The 22080-nt window shown below is 48.7% G+C and overlaps 1 protein-coding gene across 3 annotated transcripts in view; it reads right to left on the reverse strand.

The window, feature by feature from the left end:
* Positions 1–22080, reverse strand: part of LOC146813512 (uncharacterized) — a 451939-nt gene that overhangs the window by 239774 nt on the left and 190085 nt on the right. For all 3 annotated transcript variants that reach the window (XM_085620293.1, XM_085620295.1, XM_085620294.1), the window contains exon 8: positions 7082–7192. In XM_085620293.1, coding sequence (XP_085476419.1) covers positions 7082–7192 — 111 coding nt within the window. The remainder of the gene's footprint in view (positions 1–7081; positions 7193–22080) is intronic.

A 22080-nucleotide genomic window follows, 5' to 3' on the forward strand; every position in this document is an offset into this window, starting at 1 on the left:
TCTTACGATTGAAACGGAACTGCAGTAAGCTGACAGATTATAAGACCCAAGCAGCAGCTCTAGAATACTAACTAGAACTCAGGAATTACCCCATGAAGACAATCAAAACATGCCAAAAGAGAGCAAGGAACCAGCCCAGAGAAAATTTACTTTAATCAATCCAACGAGAAGAACCAGCAGACTTGTTGACATGTGTTACAACTTACTGCACATCTACAAATACTGTCAAGAAAATAATTAATAAAAATTGGAGAATCCTAACGTCCAACAATCTGCATTGGCCTAAACCACGCTTTGCCAATAGACGAACACAGAATATTAAGGACATCCTTGTACATACAAGACCAACAGCCACCATAAATGATGGAACTTTAACAACCCTCTGGAACCTCAACCCTGTAGTAGGACACTATCCGTGTGGCTCGTGCTCAGTTTGTAAACTTACAAAGACAACGAAAACACTACAACTTTTACCCAATCTCACCTGGACGCTACGTCACCATACGAACTGTAACACTACACATGTGATTTATATGATTGTATGTCCCTGTGGCCTCAAGTATATAGGGATGAGGTGCCGAAAAGTGAAGATGCGAATCTGCAAACACAGGAGCAATGTAACCTGCAAACGAATCACAACTACGATGAGCAAACACTACATCGAACAAAACCATGATCCTGACGACCTAAGATGGGTAGTCCTTGAGACCCTACAAACAAAATCGTACAACGCAGAGAAGATTCTTTTTGAAAAAGAACAACGTTGGATTTATCGCCTTCACACAGACCCAGGAGGGATGAACGATAATATCCCGTGGCATATCCTTTCATGAAATTTTGAATCCTGAATCCTAGAACAAAATAACCTTACATCATAAAAACCCTCCCTCGGCTAACTAGTCAACCATCACACTTGGCCTAGGGATTTAGATTGACGAAGATGAATCACCATAACGTTTGCCAATATTGTATAAAAGACTACCACTGAAACCGAGAACCCGCTGTCTCCCTTTAATATGACGGTTCTTGACAAAATTCCCCTTGGCCCACAACTTTTCACCTATATTGGCCAAAGGACTGTAACATACGAAATGAAGTCACAATTGTTTCTTTAAAAATAGAGGATACCATGAAACTCCACCAACGTTCTCCTTTTCATAAATAGTCGATCACTCTCCAACCATCATAACACTTACTCATAGCGCCATTATTGCCAATAACCTTTATTATTATGACGGCTTAAAACGGCCAGCTCTATAATATAAATCACCCAATTTATCCTTCAACAGTGGCCAAGGGACCGAACTTAACTATATCTAGCCACGATAAAAGGTAGGTTGAAGTTATGGTTCCCTTAATAAGGATGCAGAAAACTTTACTGACATGCCTCATCTCTTTACCCAAAGAGTTAAACCACATTTCACTTCTATTTAAATCAGACTAACTCTTAAATATTAACGTTATAGTTTATAGTCTTTTTTTCTAACAACAAAGAAATATGCCAATCATTTATGCCAACCAACCACACCATAGTCCTTTTTCCCTTTTGATCGTGACCGGGAATACAAACGAACCATGACCGGCCCCGCGTCATTCGGAGCACCGTAGCGAGAGCCAGCACAAGTGAATCACGGTGAAGAAACTGGTGAGAACCACGAGCAAACAGACTCCTCTGCCGCCTTTCAAGTACCAAGTAAGATACCGTAACATTTATTTTCTTTCTCAGAATGGAATCAACATTCAAAGGCCCGCTGGTGACTCCATGAAGCGTTACAAATAAGCGCTCACAAGGTAATAACCACTTTCAACCTGTATGACAGATTGCTGTACGTATCCTTGCCCGTTAAGTCTCTATGTCACTCAATTTTGCTCAAATTATCTTCTCGCTCGACATAGATTGTGCTTATCCGCCAACAACAACAGGCTCTAATGCCCCTCTTTGAAAATGATGGTTCCTAAGAATTATTCATTCCAATTGGATAAACTAGATCTATGACTGTTTCTTACAACCAAAAGCGCGCGAACCAAAGATATCTCTCTACTTTCGTGTTTACTCGCTATTACAAATGGTCACAAAATGCCGATAATCATGGATGCTCCGCACCTAAATACATGTGCTCTATTCAGACAGTGTAACCACCTACAATTAAACATTATTCATCAGCCCAAAAGCGCACCTACCTGAGATATCGGTCCCTCTATTCTAATTGTGTACGAATTGCTGACAAATGAATGACTTCGTATGACTGGGACATATGCGCGCATTCGAGTAATATAACCGCCCACAATTGACATTGATACTAGACTATCAAAACACCCCTCGTATACTTAATCTAACATGGCATTATGCATACTTCTGTAGCTCTGAATCTAATCGCCATGCCTACCTACCTTTTTGATGATTAACCTCTATCTAATGCACAATGTTGCGCTGTACTCACTCCCACTGTGGATGTTCGAGAAACACTGTTCCAGCAGTCCTCTATTTGAAACTTTTGAATGTATAAGTTTTCATGTATTACTGCACCCCCCAACTTTCTTTTCTTTTTCAGGTACAGATACAACTGATCTGACCCTTTGAATTTTGAGTGGTGAGTATACCACTCCATGCAGAACCAAATAGGCTCTGCATATTCTAGTTCGGTCCTGACGAAAGCCCCGAGAATGCACAGAGGGCTGAAACATGTTGACCTATAAGAAGTGCGTATGATAAGTAACTCATTCTAAACGCACGACACCTTTCTTTTAATTTCCCATTCACTGCCTCCCAATAAATCATTGAGGTTGAAAGTGACATAGGGATTTTAATCATTTTTCACCATATCACGAGCACATATTCACATTTATTTCTGACCACTACACTACTGTCAGTACCAGTAGGTCTTCCTCCAGGCGGAGGTCAGCATTTTACAAAAGAAAATGACCCAATGATGATGCTGAAATAGCACACAAATGGCGAAGAATGAAAATATACCGCCCTCGACCTGTGTAGATATATGAGGGTCTTTTTATGACGGATACTACCGACAAGACCGTGGTAACACAGGACAAGTGGTCCATTCTCTCTCTCCCCCCCCCCCCCCCCCTGATTTATAACTAACCATTGGAAGCCGGATGGACCAAAGCTTCTTTTTCCCTCCCCTTGATTACGACACACTGATTATAATTGTCGTCATCCTCTGGTATATCACGATTTGTGTTAGGTGAGCCTGATGGTGTGATGTGTAGAGGATCTGTATCTGGCATAATGGGCAATGGTGAAGAAGGTGGAGGGGTTTGAGGAATGTTAATAGGGCAGGTAGCAATGTCCTTTTTTCTCTTGAAAAGGATTTTGGATTCAGTATCTGCCTTCCTTTTTGAAGGTATTACTGGTTTAGCTGTTATGTACCCAGTATCAGGATTTATATAGATTTTCTTCTGTTTGGGATCTAGCTTTTCTTTCATTTATTCCAAAATGGGCTTTGGGGGCTTTAAGGGAGCATCTTTTTGTTTCTGTGCCAAAAGTTTTGGTGCCGAGATGGATTTGTCCTTTTTGTCTTTCATCTGAGATGTTTGGGAGCCGAAGGCGAATCAGCTCGGCTCGGAGCTGGAAGGCTTGACTTGCTGTTTCTGTGCCGAGCCGGAAGGCGGAGTATTGGAATCATTCTTTGTGCCTACCATGGCCTGATGGCAGTGGTGGCCCAATAGCCTTTTGTTTAGTGGACACTGGTTTGGTGGGTAATGGGACTTTGGTACTCACTGCACCCTGTGCAGCTGAAACGTTGTGGAACTGAAGTTCGATCTTCAACTCTAAATCGGAGTCCTGAAGGGAGAAGGCCTCTTCTGCTGCAGACGCTTCCATCTCTTCTTGCTCGATATCTTCTCCTAAGATATCAAGGGTGTCCTCGATACTCTGCATGTCTCTTCATCTGGCCCGACAATCCCGCAGAGTCTTTTTAGATCAGAACGACCGATACGAGTCGTAGTCTTCCTTTCTATGTTCCGTGGAGAGACAGAGGTTACAGACCTTATGCTGGTTGGTGCGTGGATATTTGGATTAGCATCAAGGACAAAATTGAAATGGCGTCTGTTCCATTGCGGAAGGCTAGACGCTGGGTTTTTCAATTAGAAGTCGATCGAAGAAATGATCGAGGCCCAAAGGCCGCGGTTAAGAGTTTTTCCCCTGATTAAATAGTTTGCGTTTTCATAAATTTAGACACAAAAAAGGGGGAAGACGTGATTGAAACAATATCAAATGATTGTAGAGTAAAATGCACACCGAAGGAATCCCAATTGCCGGTTTCGCATAGGAGCGCAGCAATACACATCTGAACCAGATGACGGAAAGAAAACAATCTAACAATGGAGTAGAAGCCCATGCGCACTATCACCAAAAGGAGTCACCTTACCTAGTGACTGGAAAAGACTTCTTCGAAGAAAAACAACTTGTAAACATCCAGGCCTAACACTAGTTGGCAGGAGTATGCAAAGCATGTGTATCTACAGCACACATGCCTCAAACACATATCTGGTGGTGACTAGCTGCCAACACTTGGTCAGAGACCACACCTGGGTTTGAAGGTTTTCAGGAGGCACCTCTGAGGTGCCCTCTGAGTACATGGTACACTAAATCTCACACTGGCATCAGTGTGGCTTTACTGAGAGGAGTAGTTTGGTACCAAACTCTGTGTTCAGTGAAGCCATCATGGTGTTCTGGAACTCGTGTTGTCGAGTTTCTAACCCATGTACTCTTTATGGCTTCACTAGCACTTACAACATTGAGGAATGGACCCTAATATTGTCGCGGCAGATCTGCTCATGCAGATATGCCCACACCTGTGGCACAGTGCACCCTGCCACAGGGCTGTAAGGCCCTTTAGAGGGGTGACTTACCTATACCTACAGGCAGTGTTAGCTGGTATGGCACCTAGGTAGGGTGCCATGTCGACTTAGCCGTTTTCTACCTCACAGAGGCATGCAGGCTGCAAGGGCAGTGGCATGGTCCAAGAGGGGGTCCGCCATCTGATGCTCCAGTGCACGCCATCAGAGACCCCAGTGCACACCGCCAGAGGCTGCAGAGCACGCCGCCAGAGGCTGCAGTGCACGCCATCAAACGCTCCAGTGCACGCCAGATACTCCAGTGCACGCCAGATACTCCAGTGCACGCCAGACTCTTCAGGGCACGCCATCAGATGCTCTACTGTACGCCATCAGCTGCTTCAGCACACACCATCAGACGCTCTAGTGCGCGCCATCAGACGCTGTAGTGTACGCCACCAGATGCTCCAGTGCACGCCACCAGGCGCTCCAATGTACGCCACCAGGCGCTCCAATGCACACCATGAGACGCTCCAGTGCAAGCCATCAGAAGCTCCAATGCACACCATTAGGCGCTCCAACGCACGCCACCAGATGCGTCAGGCACAAAGTCAGATACAGATGCTGAGGTGTCTTTTCACATATGGAAATGGACAACTGACCAGCACCAGACCACTTTTATCCTCCCAAAACATAAGGATGACGGATATCTATGATAGCGAGCAACAGTTCTATTGCAGTCCCCACAATAGCAAACAGAGTGCTGAGCAGAATTCAGCTGCCTCGGGCAGCACACATTATGGACTTTGGACATGCAGCAGCTATCTAACGGCCTGTCCGCAGAAGGTCAGAGACAGCTGAGAATTGTCCTGGCACATTGTTGGCAACAGCCAACAGGCCAAAAGGGGGATCGTCTGAGCTGCTAAAGAATTATGAGAGCCGCTGTGTCTGTAAAACTCGATGAGCTCCCCTAAAGGAAGCTTAAAGCGGAGTTAATGTTGGCGAATATGGAGACAGCTGCGATGCCACAAAACCTACAAAGATGGGAGATTCAAAAGTGAGGGTCCACTCGCTCTCTTCTTTTCGGCTCTGAGTGGTATTCCTGAAAGCTCCAAGGCTGAAGGACATTAGAGGGGGGACAGGGTTTCTCTCTAGTACAACAAGGCTTGACCAGGCCTTTCTGCAAGAGGTCACCACATAAGGGGCTCATGTAAACCCTAGGACCCCTGGAGGCTAACTCTCCTGACACCAGAGCATATTTGATATTGCGTCTAGGTCTGTCTGTGCTAGAGGGCCGGGCGCCAGGGGTCTTCAACAAAGAAGCTGTAGTGACAACAGCTGCCGTACAATGGTTCAAAGTCAGAGTGCAAAAGACACACAATTGATGGACGGAACGCAGGACAAATCAAAATATTCACTCCCAGATCAGAGTGTTCATCTAATGTTATGAAGTTTTGGGGGGCAAAAGTGTAAAAACTCAAGTCTAACAGTAACAAGCATTTGCAATGCAACAGGTCTCGCATTTGCGAAATATTTAGCTATTGGCATTGTAAATGACAACGCCTTTTATTTATGCGTTTTGAAAACCTGCAAGCAGCGACTAGAAGTACAAAATGCACATAAATAAAAGGCATCGACATTTACAATACCAATAGGTCAAAGTTTCGAATATACGAGACCTATTGCATTGCAAATGTTTGTTAGTTATATTAGCCAGTCTGACAAACAAAATGCTTCCATAGACTGTAATGGGTCACAAGCTTTTCAAACATTTATCACTCTCTAAAATGCTTTTATTCCCCATTCGCCTTAATGGTGCACCCTCTTAAATGCCTAACATGTTTGAGTCAGAAGGCTAACAGATGTGCTATTGGCGGCATCTCCCATTGGTACAGTGCACAATGTTTACCTGTTTATCCGTATTTCTGTTACAGCCAAGGATACGCTCTCCATTGTTGGTGTTCCAAGTGAGACCATTATTGGAAGCAGATTTATATTTCCTGGGGTAAGCACTTCTCTAGTGTCGGTGCTGTCGGATACTTACTTCATTGAGTAAAAAGCAGTCATTTCTGAAACTTATCTCATTTTATATACTTGATTGCGGTGTTCTACTCATGATAAAGTACTAAGGTATACACATAAATCACCGAAAGGCCACACATATGTGCACTGAATGTAAGGTAACACAGGTGACAGATGACAGTTGCCAAATATTGCGACTGCTGTCCGGATTCTTGTCTGAGGAGTCAAGAACATGAGGCTCAGATGAGCACGATTTACTCACCCATGTCATCATCACTGCCTCCTGTTATCTCCGGGCCTGGAGGGTCCACTGAAGAAGCCATGCCCTCCTCTTTGATGTTTGGTAAAATGAATGGCGTCTCTTCTGACATTCCTGTGAAGAACATTAAAAAACCATAGTCAATAAAAGAAGGTTGGAAAGAATTCTGGCCACTCCCATGCATGAGAGCCCTCTTTTGCAAACGGGGTGGTGGCAGGAACATGATCTATTTGTGACAGCTTGTCAAACCCTCTTGCCATGAGCTGGGACCCTGATGAGGGGCAAAGCACTGTAGACTCATTGGATTTCGCCAGGTATTAAGAGGAAGACAGGGTTTTCTCTGCCAGCATCTGTTTGAAACAGAGGCCTCCTCGCTCTCCATATGTAGGAGCAGTCACAGGTGGAGGGAAGCTGAGAACCCTTTAAACCTACAAGGGGAGGCCTGAAGGTTCATCTCTGCCACAGTCTTCCCTCCTGAAGCAGGTGAAGAGCCAGGTGTTTTGCTCTTTCGTGCTTCCTAACCTGATTCAAATGGCTGTCTCACTTTAAAGTCCATCTGCAAGCTCCATGGAGGCAGACTCTGAAGGCGTTCTGTGGGAGGAACCGTGAATGACAGCAAGGCCAGAGCAAGCATTGGCAAGGGCAATAGGTATGGCACTAGGTGTCACACCTTTGGATTTGTCAATGCTTGTCTGGGGTTTTAGTTACACTTTATTGGTGGAGGATCAATCTCTCTCGCTCGCAAAAAAACAATTGATAGATTGCTTAACGGGTTGTATCCTGCTTTGCGCCGAAACTCTAGAACCAGATCCTTGAAAACATTGGTCTAAATTCAATCCAGTTTGGTTGGAAAAGACTCAAGATGTACTTCTGACACCTCTACCTCATTACCAAGGCCTCATCCGTCAGCCCCCCCCTACTCTCCTGATACCTTTCCGCCCTACTGTACTGTGGTTTCTTCATTATCACAATGATTCTATTACACTGGTGTGAAGTCCTATGTAAAGTGCTCTCTGCTGTGCCTCTGGCTTGGTCGCCTATTGTAAATCTACAATAGATGAGCACCACTGCCCAAGTTCAAGCAGCATCTCTGCTTATTTCTACAGGACTTCAAAATGTGGTTCAGTCAAAGTCTGTCTACAGCATCGCACTCTCTTCTAGGGTCTCTGATGCCAAGTTCAGTCTAACAGGCAGCACCAAAAAGAAATGTCTCACAGGCAAGGGTCACTGCCTCTGAGGGACCTTTGAATCCCTAATGGAGTACCAACACTACTACAAAGCAGACCCCCTGACTATTCGCATGGGGTCTCTTTATCAAAGACGGGCTCTAGCTACTAGTCGGATGTGCGAGTGTTGATGGAAACAAACATGGTTAGGGGTAGAGAATTGTATGCCATGGATCTGTTACGTACGCACCCCTAAACTCAGCTTTCGGACTGAGTATTTTTGCCATAAGGACAGTGCTCTAACCAACACTCGTGAGTTCTTTCTGAGATGACAATTCCTTCAACACTTTATTCCCTTTTATGTTTCACTTCACATTACTACAAGTGACATCAAACTGGGTCAACTCTGCACAGGCTCTATAGATCTCTTACTGCTTCTGAGAAGTGCTGCTGAACTAAATCTGCTATTATATGCTCTGCTGACGAATGCATTCTCACAGGAAGAGGGATGCACAAATGAATGAAAAGTAATTCATCTGCTTTATCGAGGAGTGGAAGGTCTGTGGGAAAGTGCAACAGTTACCTCAAGCTAAAAAATGTTATAAGAAGGTGTACAGAAAGTACAATTGGATTGCCTTTTTTAATTATCATATTACTTGTTAAAATGTGTGGTAATTCAGCACGGTGTCATTTCACAATATCAGAATTCTGAGTTTTAAGATCCTAGTTGGAACATTAACAATATACCAAAATTTGATACGACGTGTGTAAGACCTGAGGTCACCAAGCCCTAAGGGGGTAACGTGACTCGAGCGGCTGGGCACCCAAAGGCTTTTGTGTAAAGCGACCATACAACACACACCCCCTCTGAAGCAGGGAACGCACACAATAAGGGACGCCACACTGTACGGTTTATGTAAACAACTCAAGTTTATCTATGCAGTTATACGTCAATACAGTTCATTCTATGTAAATGCAATTCATTAGATGTAAATGCAGTTCATTAGATGTAAACGCAGTTCACTAGATGTAAATGCAGTTCACTAGATGTAAATGCAGTTCACTAGATGTAAATGCAGTTCACTAGATGTAAATGCAGTTCACTAGATGTAAATGCAGTTCACTAGATGTAAATGCAGTTCACTAGATGTAAATGCAGTTCATTACATAGGTTAGCATCTGTTGCACCACTCATACATAACGGTGCTGCAGGCAGTACCTGGTGACTTCAGGGCTATTTCCCCAGCAATTCCCTCTGAGGCCCTAGGCCACACTCGTGTACCTTAACATCCGCTGTACGGACTGGGGATCGAAGCGCCACACCTGGGGTCTAGTAGGGACTCCTGGCAGCCTTCGCGGGCTTACCGCCACCCCTGGTACCCTTAGCGCCTCAGTGGGCGATTACCGTGCTACACGCACCAATCAGGCCTGGTACACCTTTGAACAGAGCTTAAGAACACAGCGCTACTCGTGATAACTAAGCCTTGAACACTTCTGAGTAGAGCCTATGAACATAGCGTTACTCGTACTAATTAAGCCTTGAATCCTTGTGAGCAGAGCCTGCAAACATAGCGCTACTCGTAATATCTAGCATTGAACACTTCGGAGCAGAGCTGGCAAACATAGCGCTACTCGTAATAAGCCAGCATGAAGCACTTCTGAGCAGAGCCTACAAACACAGCGCCACTCGTAATAGGCAAGCATCCGGCACTTCTGTGCGGTTCGTGGGGCACAACGCTACTCGCGATAAGGAAGCCTCAAGTACTTCTGTACAGTTCGTGGGGCACAACGCTACTCGTAATAAGCGAGCCTCAAGTACTTCTGTGCAGTTCGTGGGGCACAACGCTACTCGTAATAAGCAAGCCTCAAGTAGGCGGTCCACTGCTACGCGATAGTCTTGGATGAAGGGGGCAATCCCTCGGAGGGGTGTCAAAGTCTTGGGTGCACGGGGGGAACTCCCACGGAGGGGAACCAGGGTCTCAGGGTGCGGTGCTGCTCCCGGTCTGTAGGGGGCGCACCAGGTCCGTCCCAAGCCTCCCTGGCTTACCTTGATCTCGACGTCTGGAGGCGTCCGACCCAGCAACGGACTCCGCAGTCAGTCCTTCCGCGTCAGGGCTTATGTGGAGGACCCGGCTCAGGAACTCAGTCGAGGTGACCAATGTCAAGTCCCCGCTCAGGCCACACCTCAAAAGTTAAAAGTAAATCAAAGCCCTTTTACAAGTCATGAACGTTTTGTGCAATCCATTAGGATTAGCAGAAAGAAGGGAGTGCGGACGGCGTGAAAGAAATGTCTCCCTCCAACATGGGATTACACAATGGAATGCATAGATTGTGACCAAAATTCCAGTTGCAAACCATTGATCAGTTACTGAATCCCAAGTCGGGCAGGTGGGGGAAGGGGTGGGCTGAGGTGGAAACTAACTCACCTTTGGCAATTGTCCAGGTGGCCAATGGGGAGTAGGCAGTGGGCTCCCAATGATTTTTTCCCAAAAATGTGATTTTAACGCAGCACATGTTCCTATAATGGACATAGGCTGCATTTAAAAATTCATACCGCCTCCTGGTCTGACGCCGGACTATCTTGTGACTCTCTTTGTCGTTCCTGCAACAGCAACTCGCCGGACCCGCTGCACGGGTCCCGCAGCGTCCGTAGATCACCGTAAGGGCTGCTACACGGGGTTGCCTCTGCCGGGGTGAGCGCATTTGGCCAGGGCTGTGAGCAGCAGGGGACTTCATTGTCCAGGAGCCCCTGCGAGCCCAACTGGCTACACCTGGGCTGCTCTCCCTGGACGCCACGCCCCCCTGCATAGACGGGAGTAAAAGCGGACCATCAACTTACTATTCTTGGGATTCATACCGCCTCCTGGTCTGACGCCGGACTATCTTGTGACTCTCTTTGTCGTTCCTGCAACAGCAACTCGCCGGACCCGCTGCGCGGGTCCCGCAGCGTCCGTAGATCACCGTAAGGGCTGCTACACGGGGTTGCCTCTGCCGGGGTGAGCGCATTTGGCCAGGGCTGTGAGCAGCAGGGGACTTCATTGCCCAGGAGCCCCTGCGAGCCCAACTGGCTACACCTGGGCTGCTCTCCATGGACGCCACGCCCCCCTGCATAGACGGGAGTAAAAGCGGACCATCAACTTACTATTCTTGGGATTCATACCGCCTCCTGGTCTGACGCCGGACTATCTTGTGACTCTCTTTGTCGTTCCTGCAAGAGCAACTCGCCGGACCCGCTGCGCGGGTCCCGCAGCGTCCGTAGATCACCGTAAGGGCTGCTACACGGGGTTGCCTCTGCCGGGGTGAGCGCATTTGGCCAGGGCTGCGAGCAGCAGGGGACTTCATTGTCCAGGAGCCCCTGCGAGCCCAACTGGCTACACCTGGGCTGCTCTCCCTGGACGCCACGCCCCCCTGCATAGACGGGAGTAAAAGCGGACCATCAACCTACTATTCTTGGGATTCATACCGCCTCCTGGTCTGACGCCGGACTATCTTGTGACTCTCTTTGTCGTTCCTGCAACAGCAACTCGCCGGACCCGCTGCGCGGGTCCCGCAGCGTCCGTAGATCACCGTAAGGGCTGCTACACGGGGTTGCCTCTGCCGGGGTGAGCGCATTTGGCCAGGGCTGCGAGCAGCAGGGGACTTCATTGTTTAGGAGCCCCTGCGAGCCCAACTGGCTACACCTGGGCTACTCTCCCTGGACGCCACACCCCCCTCGCCTACGTATTCTCCTATTTAAAGCAGTCACTCCCCCGCTGCGTGGGAGCGCGTGGGGCGATTCCCGGGCAAAGGGCGGACCGTTTGAGGCCGTTCGAGACCGGACCGGGCCACGTCCCTAATCTTGTATATACTTTGAGGTCTGTCCATTTATCACTATATTTTGTGTGAACTTATTACCTTCGTGTTTGCATGTTCCCAAAGCCTCAGCTGTGTTGATAACTTGTGTATATAAGTCCCTTTCTACCCATATTGGCCTCTAGAAACTATGGTTGTAACGAGAGGAAAGAAAACCAAAGTAGGGGGGGGGGAAAGCTTCTAGGTCCTATGGATGATTTTATTGCTAAGGCAAACACATTTATTGACCAAAGTATTAGTTTAATTGAAGGTAGGGTGTCATTGGACTTAGAACTGGCTAAGAGATCATCTATAGGAAACTTAAGGAACACAAAAACCCCAGAAAGGCCAAACAATACTGAGCGTCGGCCGCTTTGTGAGGGCAGGCGCAGCCTGCCAAACAATGTGGACTTGTCGGCCTCCGAACTTTCTGATTTCCAGCTAAGTCTAGACCTAGAAAGGACACCAGAAATGATTCCAGAACTAACACCAGATGAAATAAGGCAAACAAGGGGGAGGAGGCGATAAAGAAACGCAAGAAAAAGCTAAAAAAATCTTACCCCCCGTGAGACTAGTGACCATCATCTTGGTAAAGAGATAATGCCACTTAGTATAGATCAGTCAGTCGACTCTGCGGTCATCAATCAGTCCACACAAGAAAATCAAGATCCAATTAGTGTAGAAGCATCTACCGACTTACCATCCAGTAAGATAATAAAGGACTATGAAAATTCACAATTGATAAATCATATCGCAGATCTATTAAAATCTGTCCTTGCTCCACTTGAAGTAAGATTGACACAGATTGAGTACCAGCTATCGAATCTTGTCAATATTACGAAATCCAAGCAACCGCAGGGGGACAAAAAAAGGGAGGGAATCAAGCCGCCCCCTAAAAATACTCCATACAGACAAAATAAAACACTCGAAACCTTACCCCTAGAAATTTCATCTAAAATACCACCTTCTGAAGCAAGAGACATCAATAGAGCAGTGGAACCCCTCATTAACATCACTATAACCCCTCCCCATGGTAATGCCTCGACAGCAAAAACTCCAGTCTCTAAAACATCTGCACCAAAAAAACTCTTGCCTAAAACTAATATTTTGTCTTCAAAAAAATCTGCCACTAATTTCGTGGCGCCCGGAACTAACAGAGACGATACTGGGCAAATTCCCGAAATTGGATTGGCTGTCAATTTGCCACCGGAAGCTAGTCCATACGTAGTAGTCATGACAGGTGTGCCTGAGCTAGAGGATCATAACATAGAACCCACATGGTCACTGAAAAATAAGGTCCAATACTGGTTAAATATTAATCGTCCCATTCCAGCAACTGGGTCATGTAGGATCCTGATGGTACGTAGAACCCCCTGGGTGGGAAACAACAGGAAAACGATATCGGGAGACTGCATTCTGGTATCACTCGAAGACCCCAGGGCAGTAGATCATATTTGCTCATGGGAGTTTCCGAACGTTAAGGGAGAAATAGGAACTAGGCGACTTTCTTTCTTTTATCCTTTTAGGCGTTCTAGAGAGTCTCCCAATAATAACTACGATCATCCCTGGGAAACAGCAGCCATACGTTATGGTAAATATGCCAACCCATGGCAATTAGCGGGCCCTCGTCTCTGTGAATATGATGGCTCCCGGTACATACCGAGACCACGATACGGGGGTGGAGGACGAGACGAGTGGGGTTCCCACAGTCAGAGGATGCCAAATAGAGAGCCGCCCCAAAGGGACGCCTGGGCCAGTATTCCAACGGCAAATAGGTTCAGTGTTCTTGAATTGGTCGACTGACCATTAACTTCGACTGAATCTACTAATTCTAAGATACCTAATCCAATGTTTGAGGGAAAAACGATTCGATTAGCAAACGAAGTCGTGACCAACATAGAATCGCAGCCTTTACCTATCCTCTTTTGGAACGTTGCGGGTCTTCGCTCCAAAATTAAGGACGGGTCGGCTGCAAATTTTTTGGAGCAGGGTAAAATTATATGCCTACAGGAGACATGGTCCATGACGGAGCTCCATCTCCCGGGCTTTAAAACATACTTTACTCCAGCCCTGGGCAATAGTATAGGCAGACCCAAGGGGGGGTTGATTACATACATCGCTAACACAGTTAACCACCTAAAAGTATCCGTAGTTGCTTCCGACCCAAATTTTCAACTATTTATCTTAGCCTTCAATAAAAAAAAGAGTCTGTCCTTCTGCTTAACCTCTATAATAACTTAGAGGAGGACCAATTTTTGACCCTTCTTTCTAACATCAAAGAGAAACTAACCCATAGTCTTATGGCAGGAAAAGGGGCAGTTCATCTTATATGGGGAGGAGATTTGAACCTACATCCATGCCCACATGTCGGAAAAAATCGATGTGGGATTGTGGACGAACATGATGCCCCCATTATGCACTTTGTCCATAGCAAGGTGGGGACTGCCATGAATAATGTCCTATTAGACTTGGAACTTGTAATAGCTAATGAGCCAAGCCCAGGTTCAAACTTCCTGCAACCGACATATGTGGGCAGGGGTCATAAAACGACAGTAGATTATATCTTCTTGTCATTAGGACTGCCCCCCCCGAGTTAGGTCATTTGAGGTCCTGTTAAACATCTTAAGCGATCATTCCGCTCTCAGGATTGAGTTCTATCCAATCAACTCTCAACCTTTAACTGTTGCTATAGCGAAAACTCTTGCACAGAATAACCTGGAGCTAGGAAGGCAAAATGGATATACTCTGAAATGGGGGGTGATAAATCCAGAAGAAATAACCGGAAAACTGGTGAAGGAGGCATATACAAACATAATTAAGTGCCTCGATTTATTAGAATCTGATAAAAGTCCTAAATAATTTCTCACAAATATTAGAGAAAATTAAGGGACTTCTTACAATAACTCCAAAGACCTTAAATCCAACTACCAAAGGGTGGTTTAATCATAACTGTACTATGGCCTTAACAAAGTTAAAGAAGGCTCTGAAGAAAACAGACAGAGACCCGGCCCAGATCCAACGTTTGAGACAGCAATACGGAAGTGTACGCACGCAAAGAATTAATAAATTAAAGCAGAAATTATGGGACGAGTTACATACTGGTGCCGTCTCTAAAAACAGTCTGGCTTTTTGGCGAACTGTCAAATCTCCATACCTACTAGACAAAAATAGTCCCAAGATAGAAGTGGCCATAGACGAAGATACCTGGGTGACTCACTTTTCTAAGATTTTTAAAGATACAGATTTATCAACAGGGTTAGAATTCTCACTCCCAAAAGTTGAATATCCAATTTTTCTGTACTTTGATATTACTGAGGTCGTAGTGGCCCTGGAACTAAGTAAAAACGGGAAAGCCCCAGGCCCTGATGGGGTCCCAGTAGATCTCTTTAAATACAATCTAGATCTCTGGTCCCCTATCCTTACCAGAGTATGCACCGCAGCGGCAAAGGTGGGCCTGTTAAATTCTTGGACCAAATCAATCATGGTCCCAATTTTTAAAAAGGGAGATCGTCAGGACGTTAAATGTTATCGTCCTATCTCTCTATTGGATTCTTTGGGCAAGGTCGTTGGTAGAGTCGTGCTTGAACGTCTCCGGCAGTGGGCTGAGGAGGGACATATTATCTCAGATATCCAATTCGGATTTCGGGAGGGGTTTGGAACAGTGGAGCAGGCCCTTAATCTTAGCCTGATACTGGGAAAATATTTTCAAGCAAAGAAGGACACGGTGTATATGGTCTACGTAGACCTATCCGCCGCCTTCGATTGTGTTTCACACGTAAAACTCTGGACAATCCTGACACACATGGGAGTGGATCCCCCTCTTATAGATTTCCTGAGAGAGCTATACTCAAAAGCATCAGCAAGGGTGCGGTTTGGTACGAAGGGGGAGTTGACGGCGCCTTTTGGAGTAAAGCGTGGAGTCAGGCAGGGGTGTGTCCTGGCCCCCTTCCTCTTCTCTCTGTACACAAATGGCTTGGAGGTAGAGATGTTGAGGGGGGCTCTGGACCTTCGGGTAAAACGGCGCTTGATTCCCGCCTTGCTCTACGCTGATGACGCAGTCATCCTGGCACGCACCTCATGTGAATTACAGAAGTCCCTGAATAGATATGTTGACTTTATGGCTGGGCTGGACTTACAAGTCAATGTTAAAAAAACGTTCGTCGTGGTAGCAGGCAGAGGAAAAACACGATCAAAGAATATTTACCTTAAAAACCAAAAACTTGAGGTAACTGCCCAGTACTGCTACCTGGGTATTATGATTGACGAAAGACTTAACTGGAGGCCAGCAGTTGAGGCTAGATACCATCTGTTCAAAAGAGCCATAATGTCCTTGATGAGTTTTTCACAGAGATTAGGGAAAAGGCCCCCCAGTGGAGTTACTAAAAATTTACATAGCCAAGTGCCAGGCGATTGCTTTGTATGGAGCGGGAATCTGGGGATTTGTAAATGTTGGTGCCCTTCAGGTGGCTGAAAATACTTTCCTCAGATTCCTCCTAGCTACACCAAGTAGTACCTCAATCTATGCTGCTCACCTGGAACTTGGAATCCCTTATTTAGAGGATCTATTACGGATCCAACCATTATTGCTTTGGCGGCGTATCTGGACCTCCGATAAAAATGCCTTAACCCAGGAAATTATGACAGACTCTATGACTCTTGATCACTCTCCAAAAATAAAATGGCTTCGGTATGTAAGAAACTTCTTCAAGGATCTTGGCCTGGAGAAATATTATCTAATACCAAAAAATATTATTGAAATACCAAAGAGAGAGCTGAAAAAACTGGCCTTGACTCATCTAGAGTCTTTGAGACTGACATCTGAGTCCACAAAATCCTCGGTCCTCCATGCTAACATGATCCAGACTACTTACTCTATCCAGCCATATCTAACATTACAGATTAGTACCTATGATAGAATGTTACTGACAAGATTCAGATTGAACTTTTTTCTATAGACTAGTAACCTTCCCTGAGAGAAATACGTGGGATGTAACTCTCACTCTTTGTCCTTGTGATGATGAATCAATGCAGTCTAATTTACATACAATTTTGTTTTGTAAAGTTTATCATTCACACAGGAAGGTTTGGCTACTATCGCTATTAAAACGATGGGGACTTAGACAATGTCGCCCTGCCATGCTACGCCTCCAACTGCTAGAATCTGAACTGGTGTGTTATCTCGTTCTTAACTTTCTAAAATGTATTATAAAGCATAGGAAAAATCTGTAAAATTCATGCTGGTCCTAAGCCCTGATGATGTAATGATATTACGAGAGTCCTTATTTGTAGGATATATGATTTTGTAACGGTGTGAATTCCAATTTCAATTTTAATCTTGTAATATTACTCTTGTTTTAACATGTATTTGTATATTCAACAGGTTTCTTTTATGGTTTTTCATTGTGAAAAAAAAACGAATAAAGAAGATATTATTATTATTAAAATGTTCTCCTGTTGGGACTGCAAATTCAGGGCCAGAGGTCTGTTGTCCCTTGTAGCTAATCACAGGGAGTCGCAAACGGAGACTTTACTAATTAATATTCCTTAGGCAGTTCCTTTTGGGACTTTCCTTTTGGGACTCCTACAACTGTACAATCTGCAAACCAGTAACAGTGTGAACTGTACATCACTGGTTTGCGATTGACAAATAAACACCAGGCCCCAAGCATTCAAACATCTGTCAGTTTCTAAAAATACACACATTTTGACTTAAAATAAAAATTCTTAATTTTAGATAAATTTAATTCTCCCAAATAGGTGTCATTTTCATGAAACTAGTTGGGGGCCACAAACCAGTTTGTTTTTTTGTAACCAAAACAGAAGCTTATCATATTTGTCCAGTTCTCCGCCATGCACTTCTACACAAGCCCCAATTCTACGTTACATGCCCACATGGAAACATAAAACAAGGATTAACAGCAAATGCCTGTAAACTCCAATATTATTATGCCGGGGATGTCATATACCAGTGATGTACACCCCTCAGCCAACGGTGGATCCATCCATCAAGTGAGCCCTGGGCCTGTGTGCACTTTCTCTCTCGCACACAGAGTCACGAGCAGCCCCCATGCCTATGCATTAACCCCCACCCGCAGCTCACTCACGAGCAGCCTCCATGCCTAGGCATTAACCTCCACCCGCAGCTCACTCACGAGCAGCCTCCATGCTTAGGCATTAACCCCCACCCGCAGCTCACTCACATGCAGCCCCCATGCCTATGCATTAACCCTCACCGCAGCTCACTCACGAGCAGCCCCCATGCCTATGCATTAACCCCCACCCGCAGCTCACTCACGAGCAGCCTCCTCTCCATTTGTCCTGCATCTCATCTGCGCATAGACCACCTTCACCTATAATACAATATACTACCATTGGTGACAGACTTTGCCCGCCTACGTCATATGAGTTATTGGCGAACTGCAAAATGTTACTGGGCATTGGCCTGTTCTCCCGCGACACTGACTGAGTCAGCACCGTGTCTCGAGGGATGAGAGGGCCTGAGTGGATGGTGGTAGTGGGGAGGGAAACCTTTAAAGGATGAGATCTGCGGCAGGGCTCGCTAAGAGCCGTGGACGACGCGGGAGCGCTAGGTGGCGCTAATCAAGATGGGCGCACCGATGTGAGGCTCCTGATGCTTGACCCCTCGCATCCGATCTCCATCCGAGTCTCGCTGTCCTAGCAGCGATCCGAAGCTCACATTCTGCAGCGGGGCTGCTGCGCCACACTCGGTGCTGCTTTCAAGCGATTTCCCGCACCCTGGGCTGAGTTCTGGTGCCCGTTCGCCGCGACGGCAGGTGGGATGCAGCCAGCTGGTTCTGAGGCCGGCGTTGTGCGCTACGCGAGTCCTGCGGCGCCCTGAGGGGAGCGAAGGCTGTGTGGCTGGCGGCGGCCGGCCGCCCATCGCGGGACCCGGGGGGGTGACCCCTGCCCTCCACGGACCACCAGTGTGCTGAAGAGGGCGACGATTGGCGGGGCGCCCCCGGAGCGGACACGGGACGGAGGCCCGGGACCTGCGGAGGCCCTGCAGCGCAGACGGACCCGACCGAGTGGCGTAGGCCTGTGCGGGCGGCCGCCCCCGGCCTTGCTGGAACTGGCGCCCATTACTCCTCTGCACCGCCGGCCGGGGACTCACGCCGGTGAGTGACGACGACCCCCCCTGGTCTCCCCTCGCCCTGTCTTGGGTGTCGGGCGGGGAGACCTTTGTCCGGGCGACGGCATCCTGTTGGGCCCCCGAGAGTGGACGACCGTGAGGGGTGAAAGCGCTTTGTGGATGCAGGCAGAGGCGGCCGGCGTGGGAGCTCGTGTTTGGCCTTGCTGCCGTTGGAGCCAATCCCCACCCTATACTAACGGCTTGGGGTTGCCGCCGGCGAGAGGGGGGCGCCCCATTCCCCCCGGTTTCGCCCGACCTGACCGGACGGAGGGCTTCCATCTCTGCTGCCGGCCGGGCGGTGACGTCCCGGCCCTACCCACGGAGGAGTCCTGCTGTCGGTCCGGGGCCGGAGGCTCGTGAGGGGTGGTCCCACTGTACATGACGAGCCTGCAGGCCCACCGCGGGTGACAGTGGTGCGGCGGACCTGGGACTACACTTCAGCTGGCGACGTCTATGAGTGTGGGTCGCGCCAGGGCAGCCGTTGCGAGGTGAGAGGGCGACCCGGCCCGGATCGGAGCGGGGAAGTGGCATATCCGGCGGACTCCTGGCCTCCCCCCGCTGGGGTACAGACGTGCCTCTCTCCTTCCTCTCTTCCCAACCCTGCAGTCCCTGGCCCTGCACCGGCCGGCTAATTGACTGATGGGCGTGCCTGGCAGGCGGTCCGACGTACCAAGCCTAGGGACCGGCGCATACATCCCGGACCCCACCATGGACAAGGACAGGGGCACCAAGCTGGCGACCACGTCCCACCAAACCAAAATCGACCAATTCACGAACCTGGACCGGCCGGGCGCGGGCGGAGAGGCGGCATCGGCTCCTAACAAAGACCTGGCCGTCATCTTGCAGGCCATCGGCGCCTCCAGCACGTCCCTGGAGGGGATGGTTGGGGAGGTGAAGATGGACGTTACACTCTTGCGGCAGGACCTCCGCAACGCCACGGCCCGCATCACGGAGACGGAGTCGCGGATCTCGACGGCGGAGGACGACATCCGCCAGCTCCAAGACCAGGTCCGGGAGCTCACGACCCATTCCAAGGAGCTGCATCGGCGGGCAGAAGATGCCGAAAACCACACCATCATGATCTTCCCGGATTACACCCGGGAGGTCCAGGAACAACGCCGCTCTTACACGGAGGTGAAACAAAAGATGCGCTCCATGGGCCTCAGCTACCAACTTCAGTTCCCGGCCCGCCTTCGCGTGGTTTTCCAGGGCAAGACTCTGTTCTTTGACACTCCCCGGGCGGCATGGACCTGGCTCACCGAAGAAAGACCTTTGCGCCAGCCCGGGCGGGTGTCGCCCGTCAAACTGCCTCAGGCCCAGGATGCAGCCAGGCTCCCGCGACCACGACGCAGGAGGCGCACGCAATCCCGGCGGCGCCGAGGTGCGGCGGCGGCTGGGACACGATCCACGAGTGTGTCGGGGAGGGGACCGAGAGACTCATCCGCCTCATCCGGGACGTCCTCTCAGGTGGCTGGGGGATCTCAATGCCACCCATCGCCCCTGCCTGATCAATCTCCGACCCCCCTCAACGCGCATATAGACCTTTCCGACCTTTCCCGCAGTCCCGCCATGTGACTTTTCTTCGTGCTCTACATTGGCAGGGGGGGGGGGGGGGGTCGACGACCTGGTCCCGCTGCGGGGGCAGCAGACTCAGCGGTTTCACGCTCTTATGTAGTAACCTAGGACAGAACACTTACATCCGTACTTCAGGAGGGGTCCACCACGCTCTTTACACCCAGGCGCTCTTGCTTGGGGCCTTGTAGTTGTCAGTTAAAGTTAGGGCGACAGATGCTTCCTTTCTCTAAGTGTAGGGTGGGGGTCAGGGGTGGGTGTTAGTTGGTTGTTCCTCCTTGGGAGGGTGTTCTTTTTAGTTTGGGTTTGCTTCTTACTGGGCCCGTCACACAACAGCTCCCTGCGAGTGCCACTGCGTGGCTTCACACAGACACTGCCTCGCGCTCCACTGGCGCTCGCTCTCCACCATCCTTCATTGGCTTCCTCCAGTATGAGATTCGTCATCCCCCTTGGGATTGCATGCTCCTCGTCCCCTCCCTGCGCGCCCGCACCGTTCGGTGTCCTCCCGGCTCCCCCCTGGTCGTTCCCCTTCCAATGCGACTCGCGTCCACTGCCTCCATGGAAGACCTAGCCCCTAAGGCCCAGCTGCGCATCCTGTCCTGGAACGTGAACGGCCTGTTGGATAGACTCAAGCGCACCGCAGTCCTTAAATATGCCCAGCGCACAGGGGTAGACGTGCTCATGCTTCAAGAAACCCACCTCCTCGGTGAGAGATGTCCCTTTCTGGCACGCTACGGGTATGAACGGGTGTGGCACTCTGGGTTCTCCCGTGGCTCCCGTGGGGTTGCCATCCTGCTGCGCCGCTCCCTCCCCTTCGTCCTTACACAGGCGACCCATGACCCTCACGGAACGGGGATGGCCATCTGCGGCACACTCGAGGGTAGGCCGATCAGCTTTCTGTCGCTCTACACGCCACCCTCCGGACTGTCGCAGTCTTTATCTCACGCTGCGTCTCTGCTGGCAACCTTCCCTCTAGGTACTGCTGTGCTTGGAGGGGATTTCAATGCCGTCTTGGCCCCTCAGCTGGACTCGTCGGGACCGATTTCAGACTCCCGCGCTGCGCGTGCAATGCAACTGGCAGGTTGGGCAGAGGCTCAGGGCCTATGCGACGCCTGGGGGACTTGGCATCCTCACACACGTCAATACACCCACACCTCGGCCGCCAATCATGCCCATGCGCGTATTGACGCAATCTTCGTCCCCCCCCGCCGATTGCGTGGGTATCCAAGATGTCCGTATCCTCCCCAGGAGGATCTCGGATCACTCTCCGGTCCTCCTGAGTC

Source organism: Triturus cristatus, chromosome 7 (assembly GCF_964204655.1).
Source record: "Triturus cristatus chromosome 7, aTriCri1.1, whole genome shotgun sequence".
Lineage (NCBI taxonomy): Eukaryota > Metazoa > Chordata > Amphibia > Caudata > Salamandridae > Triturus > Triturus cristatus.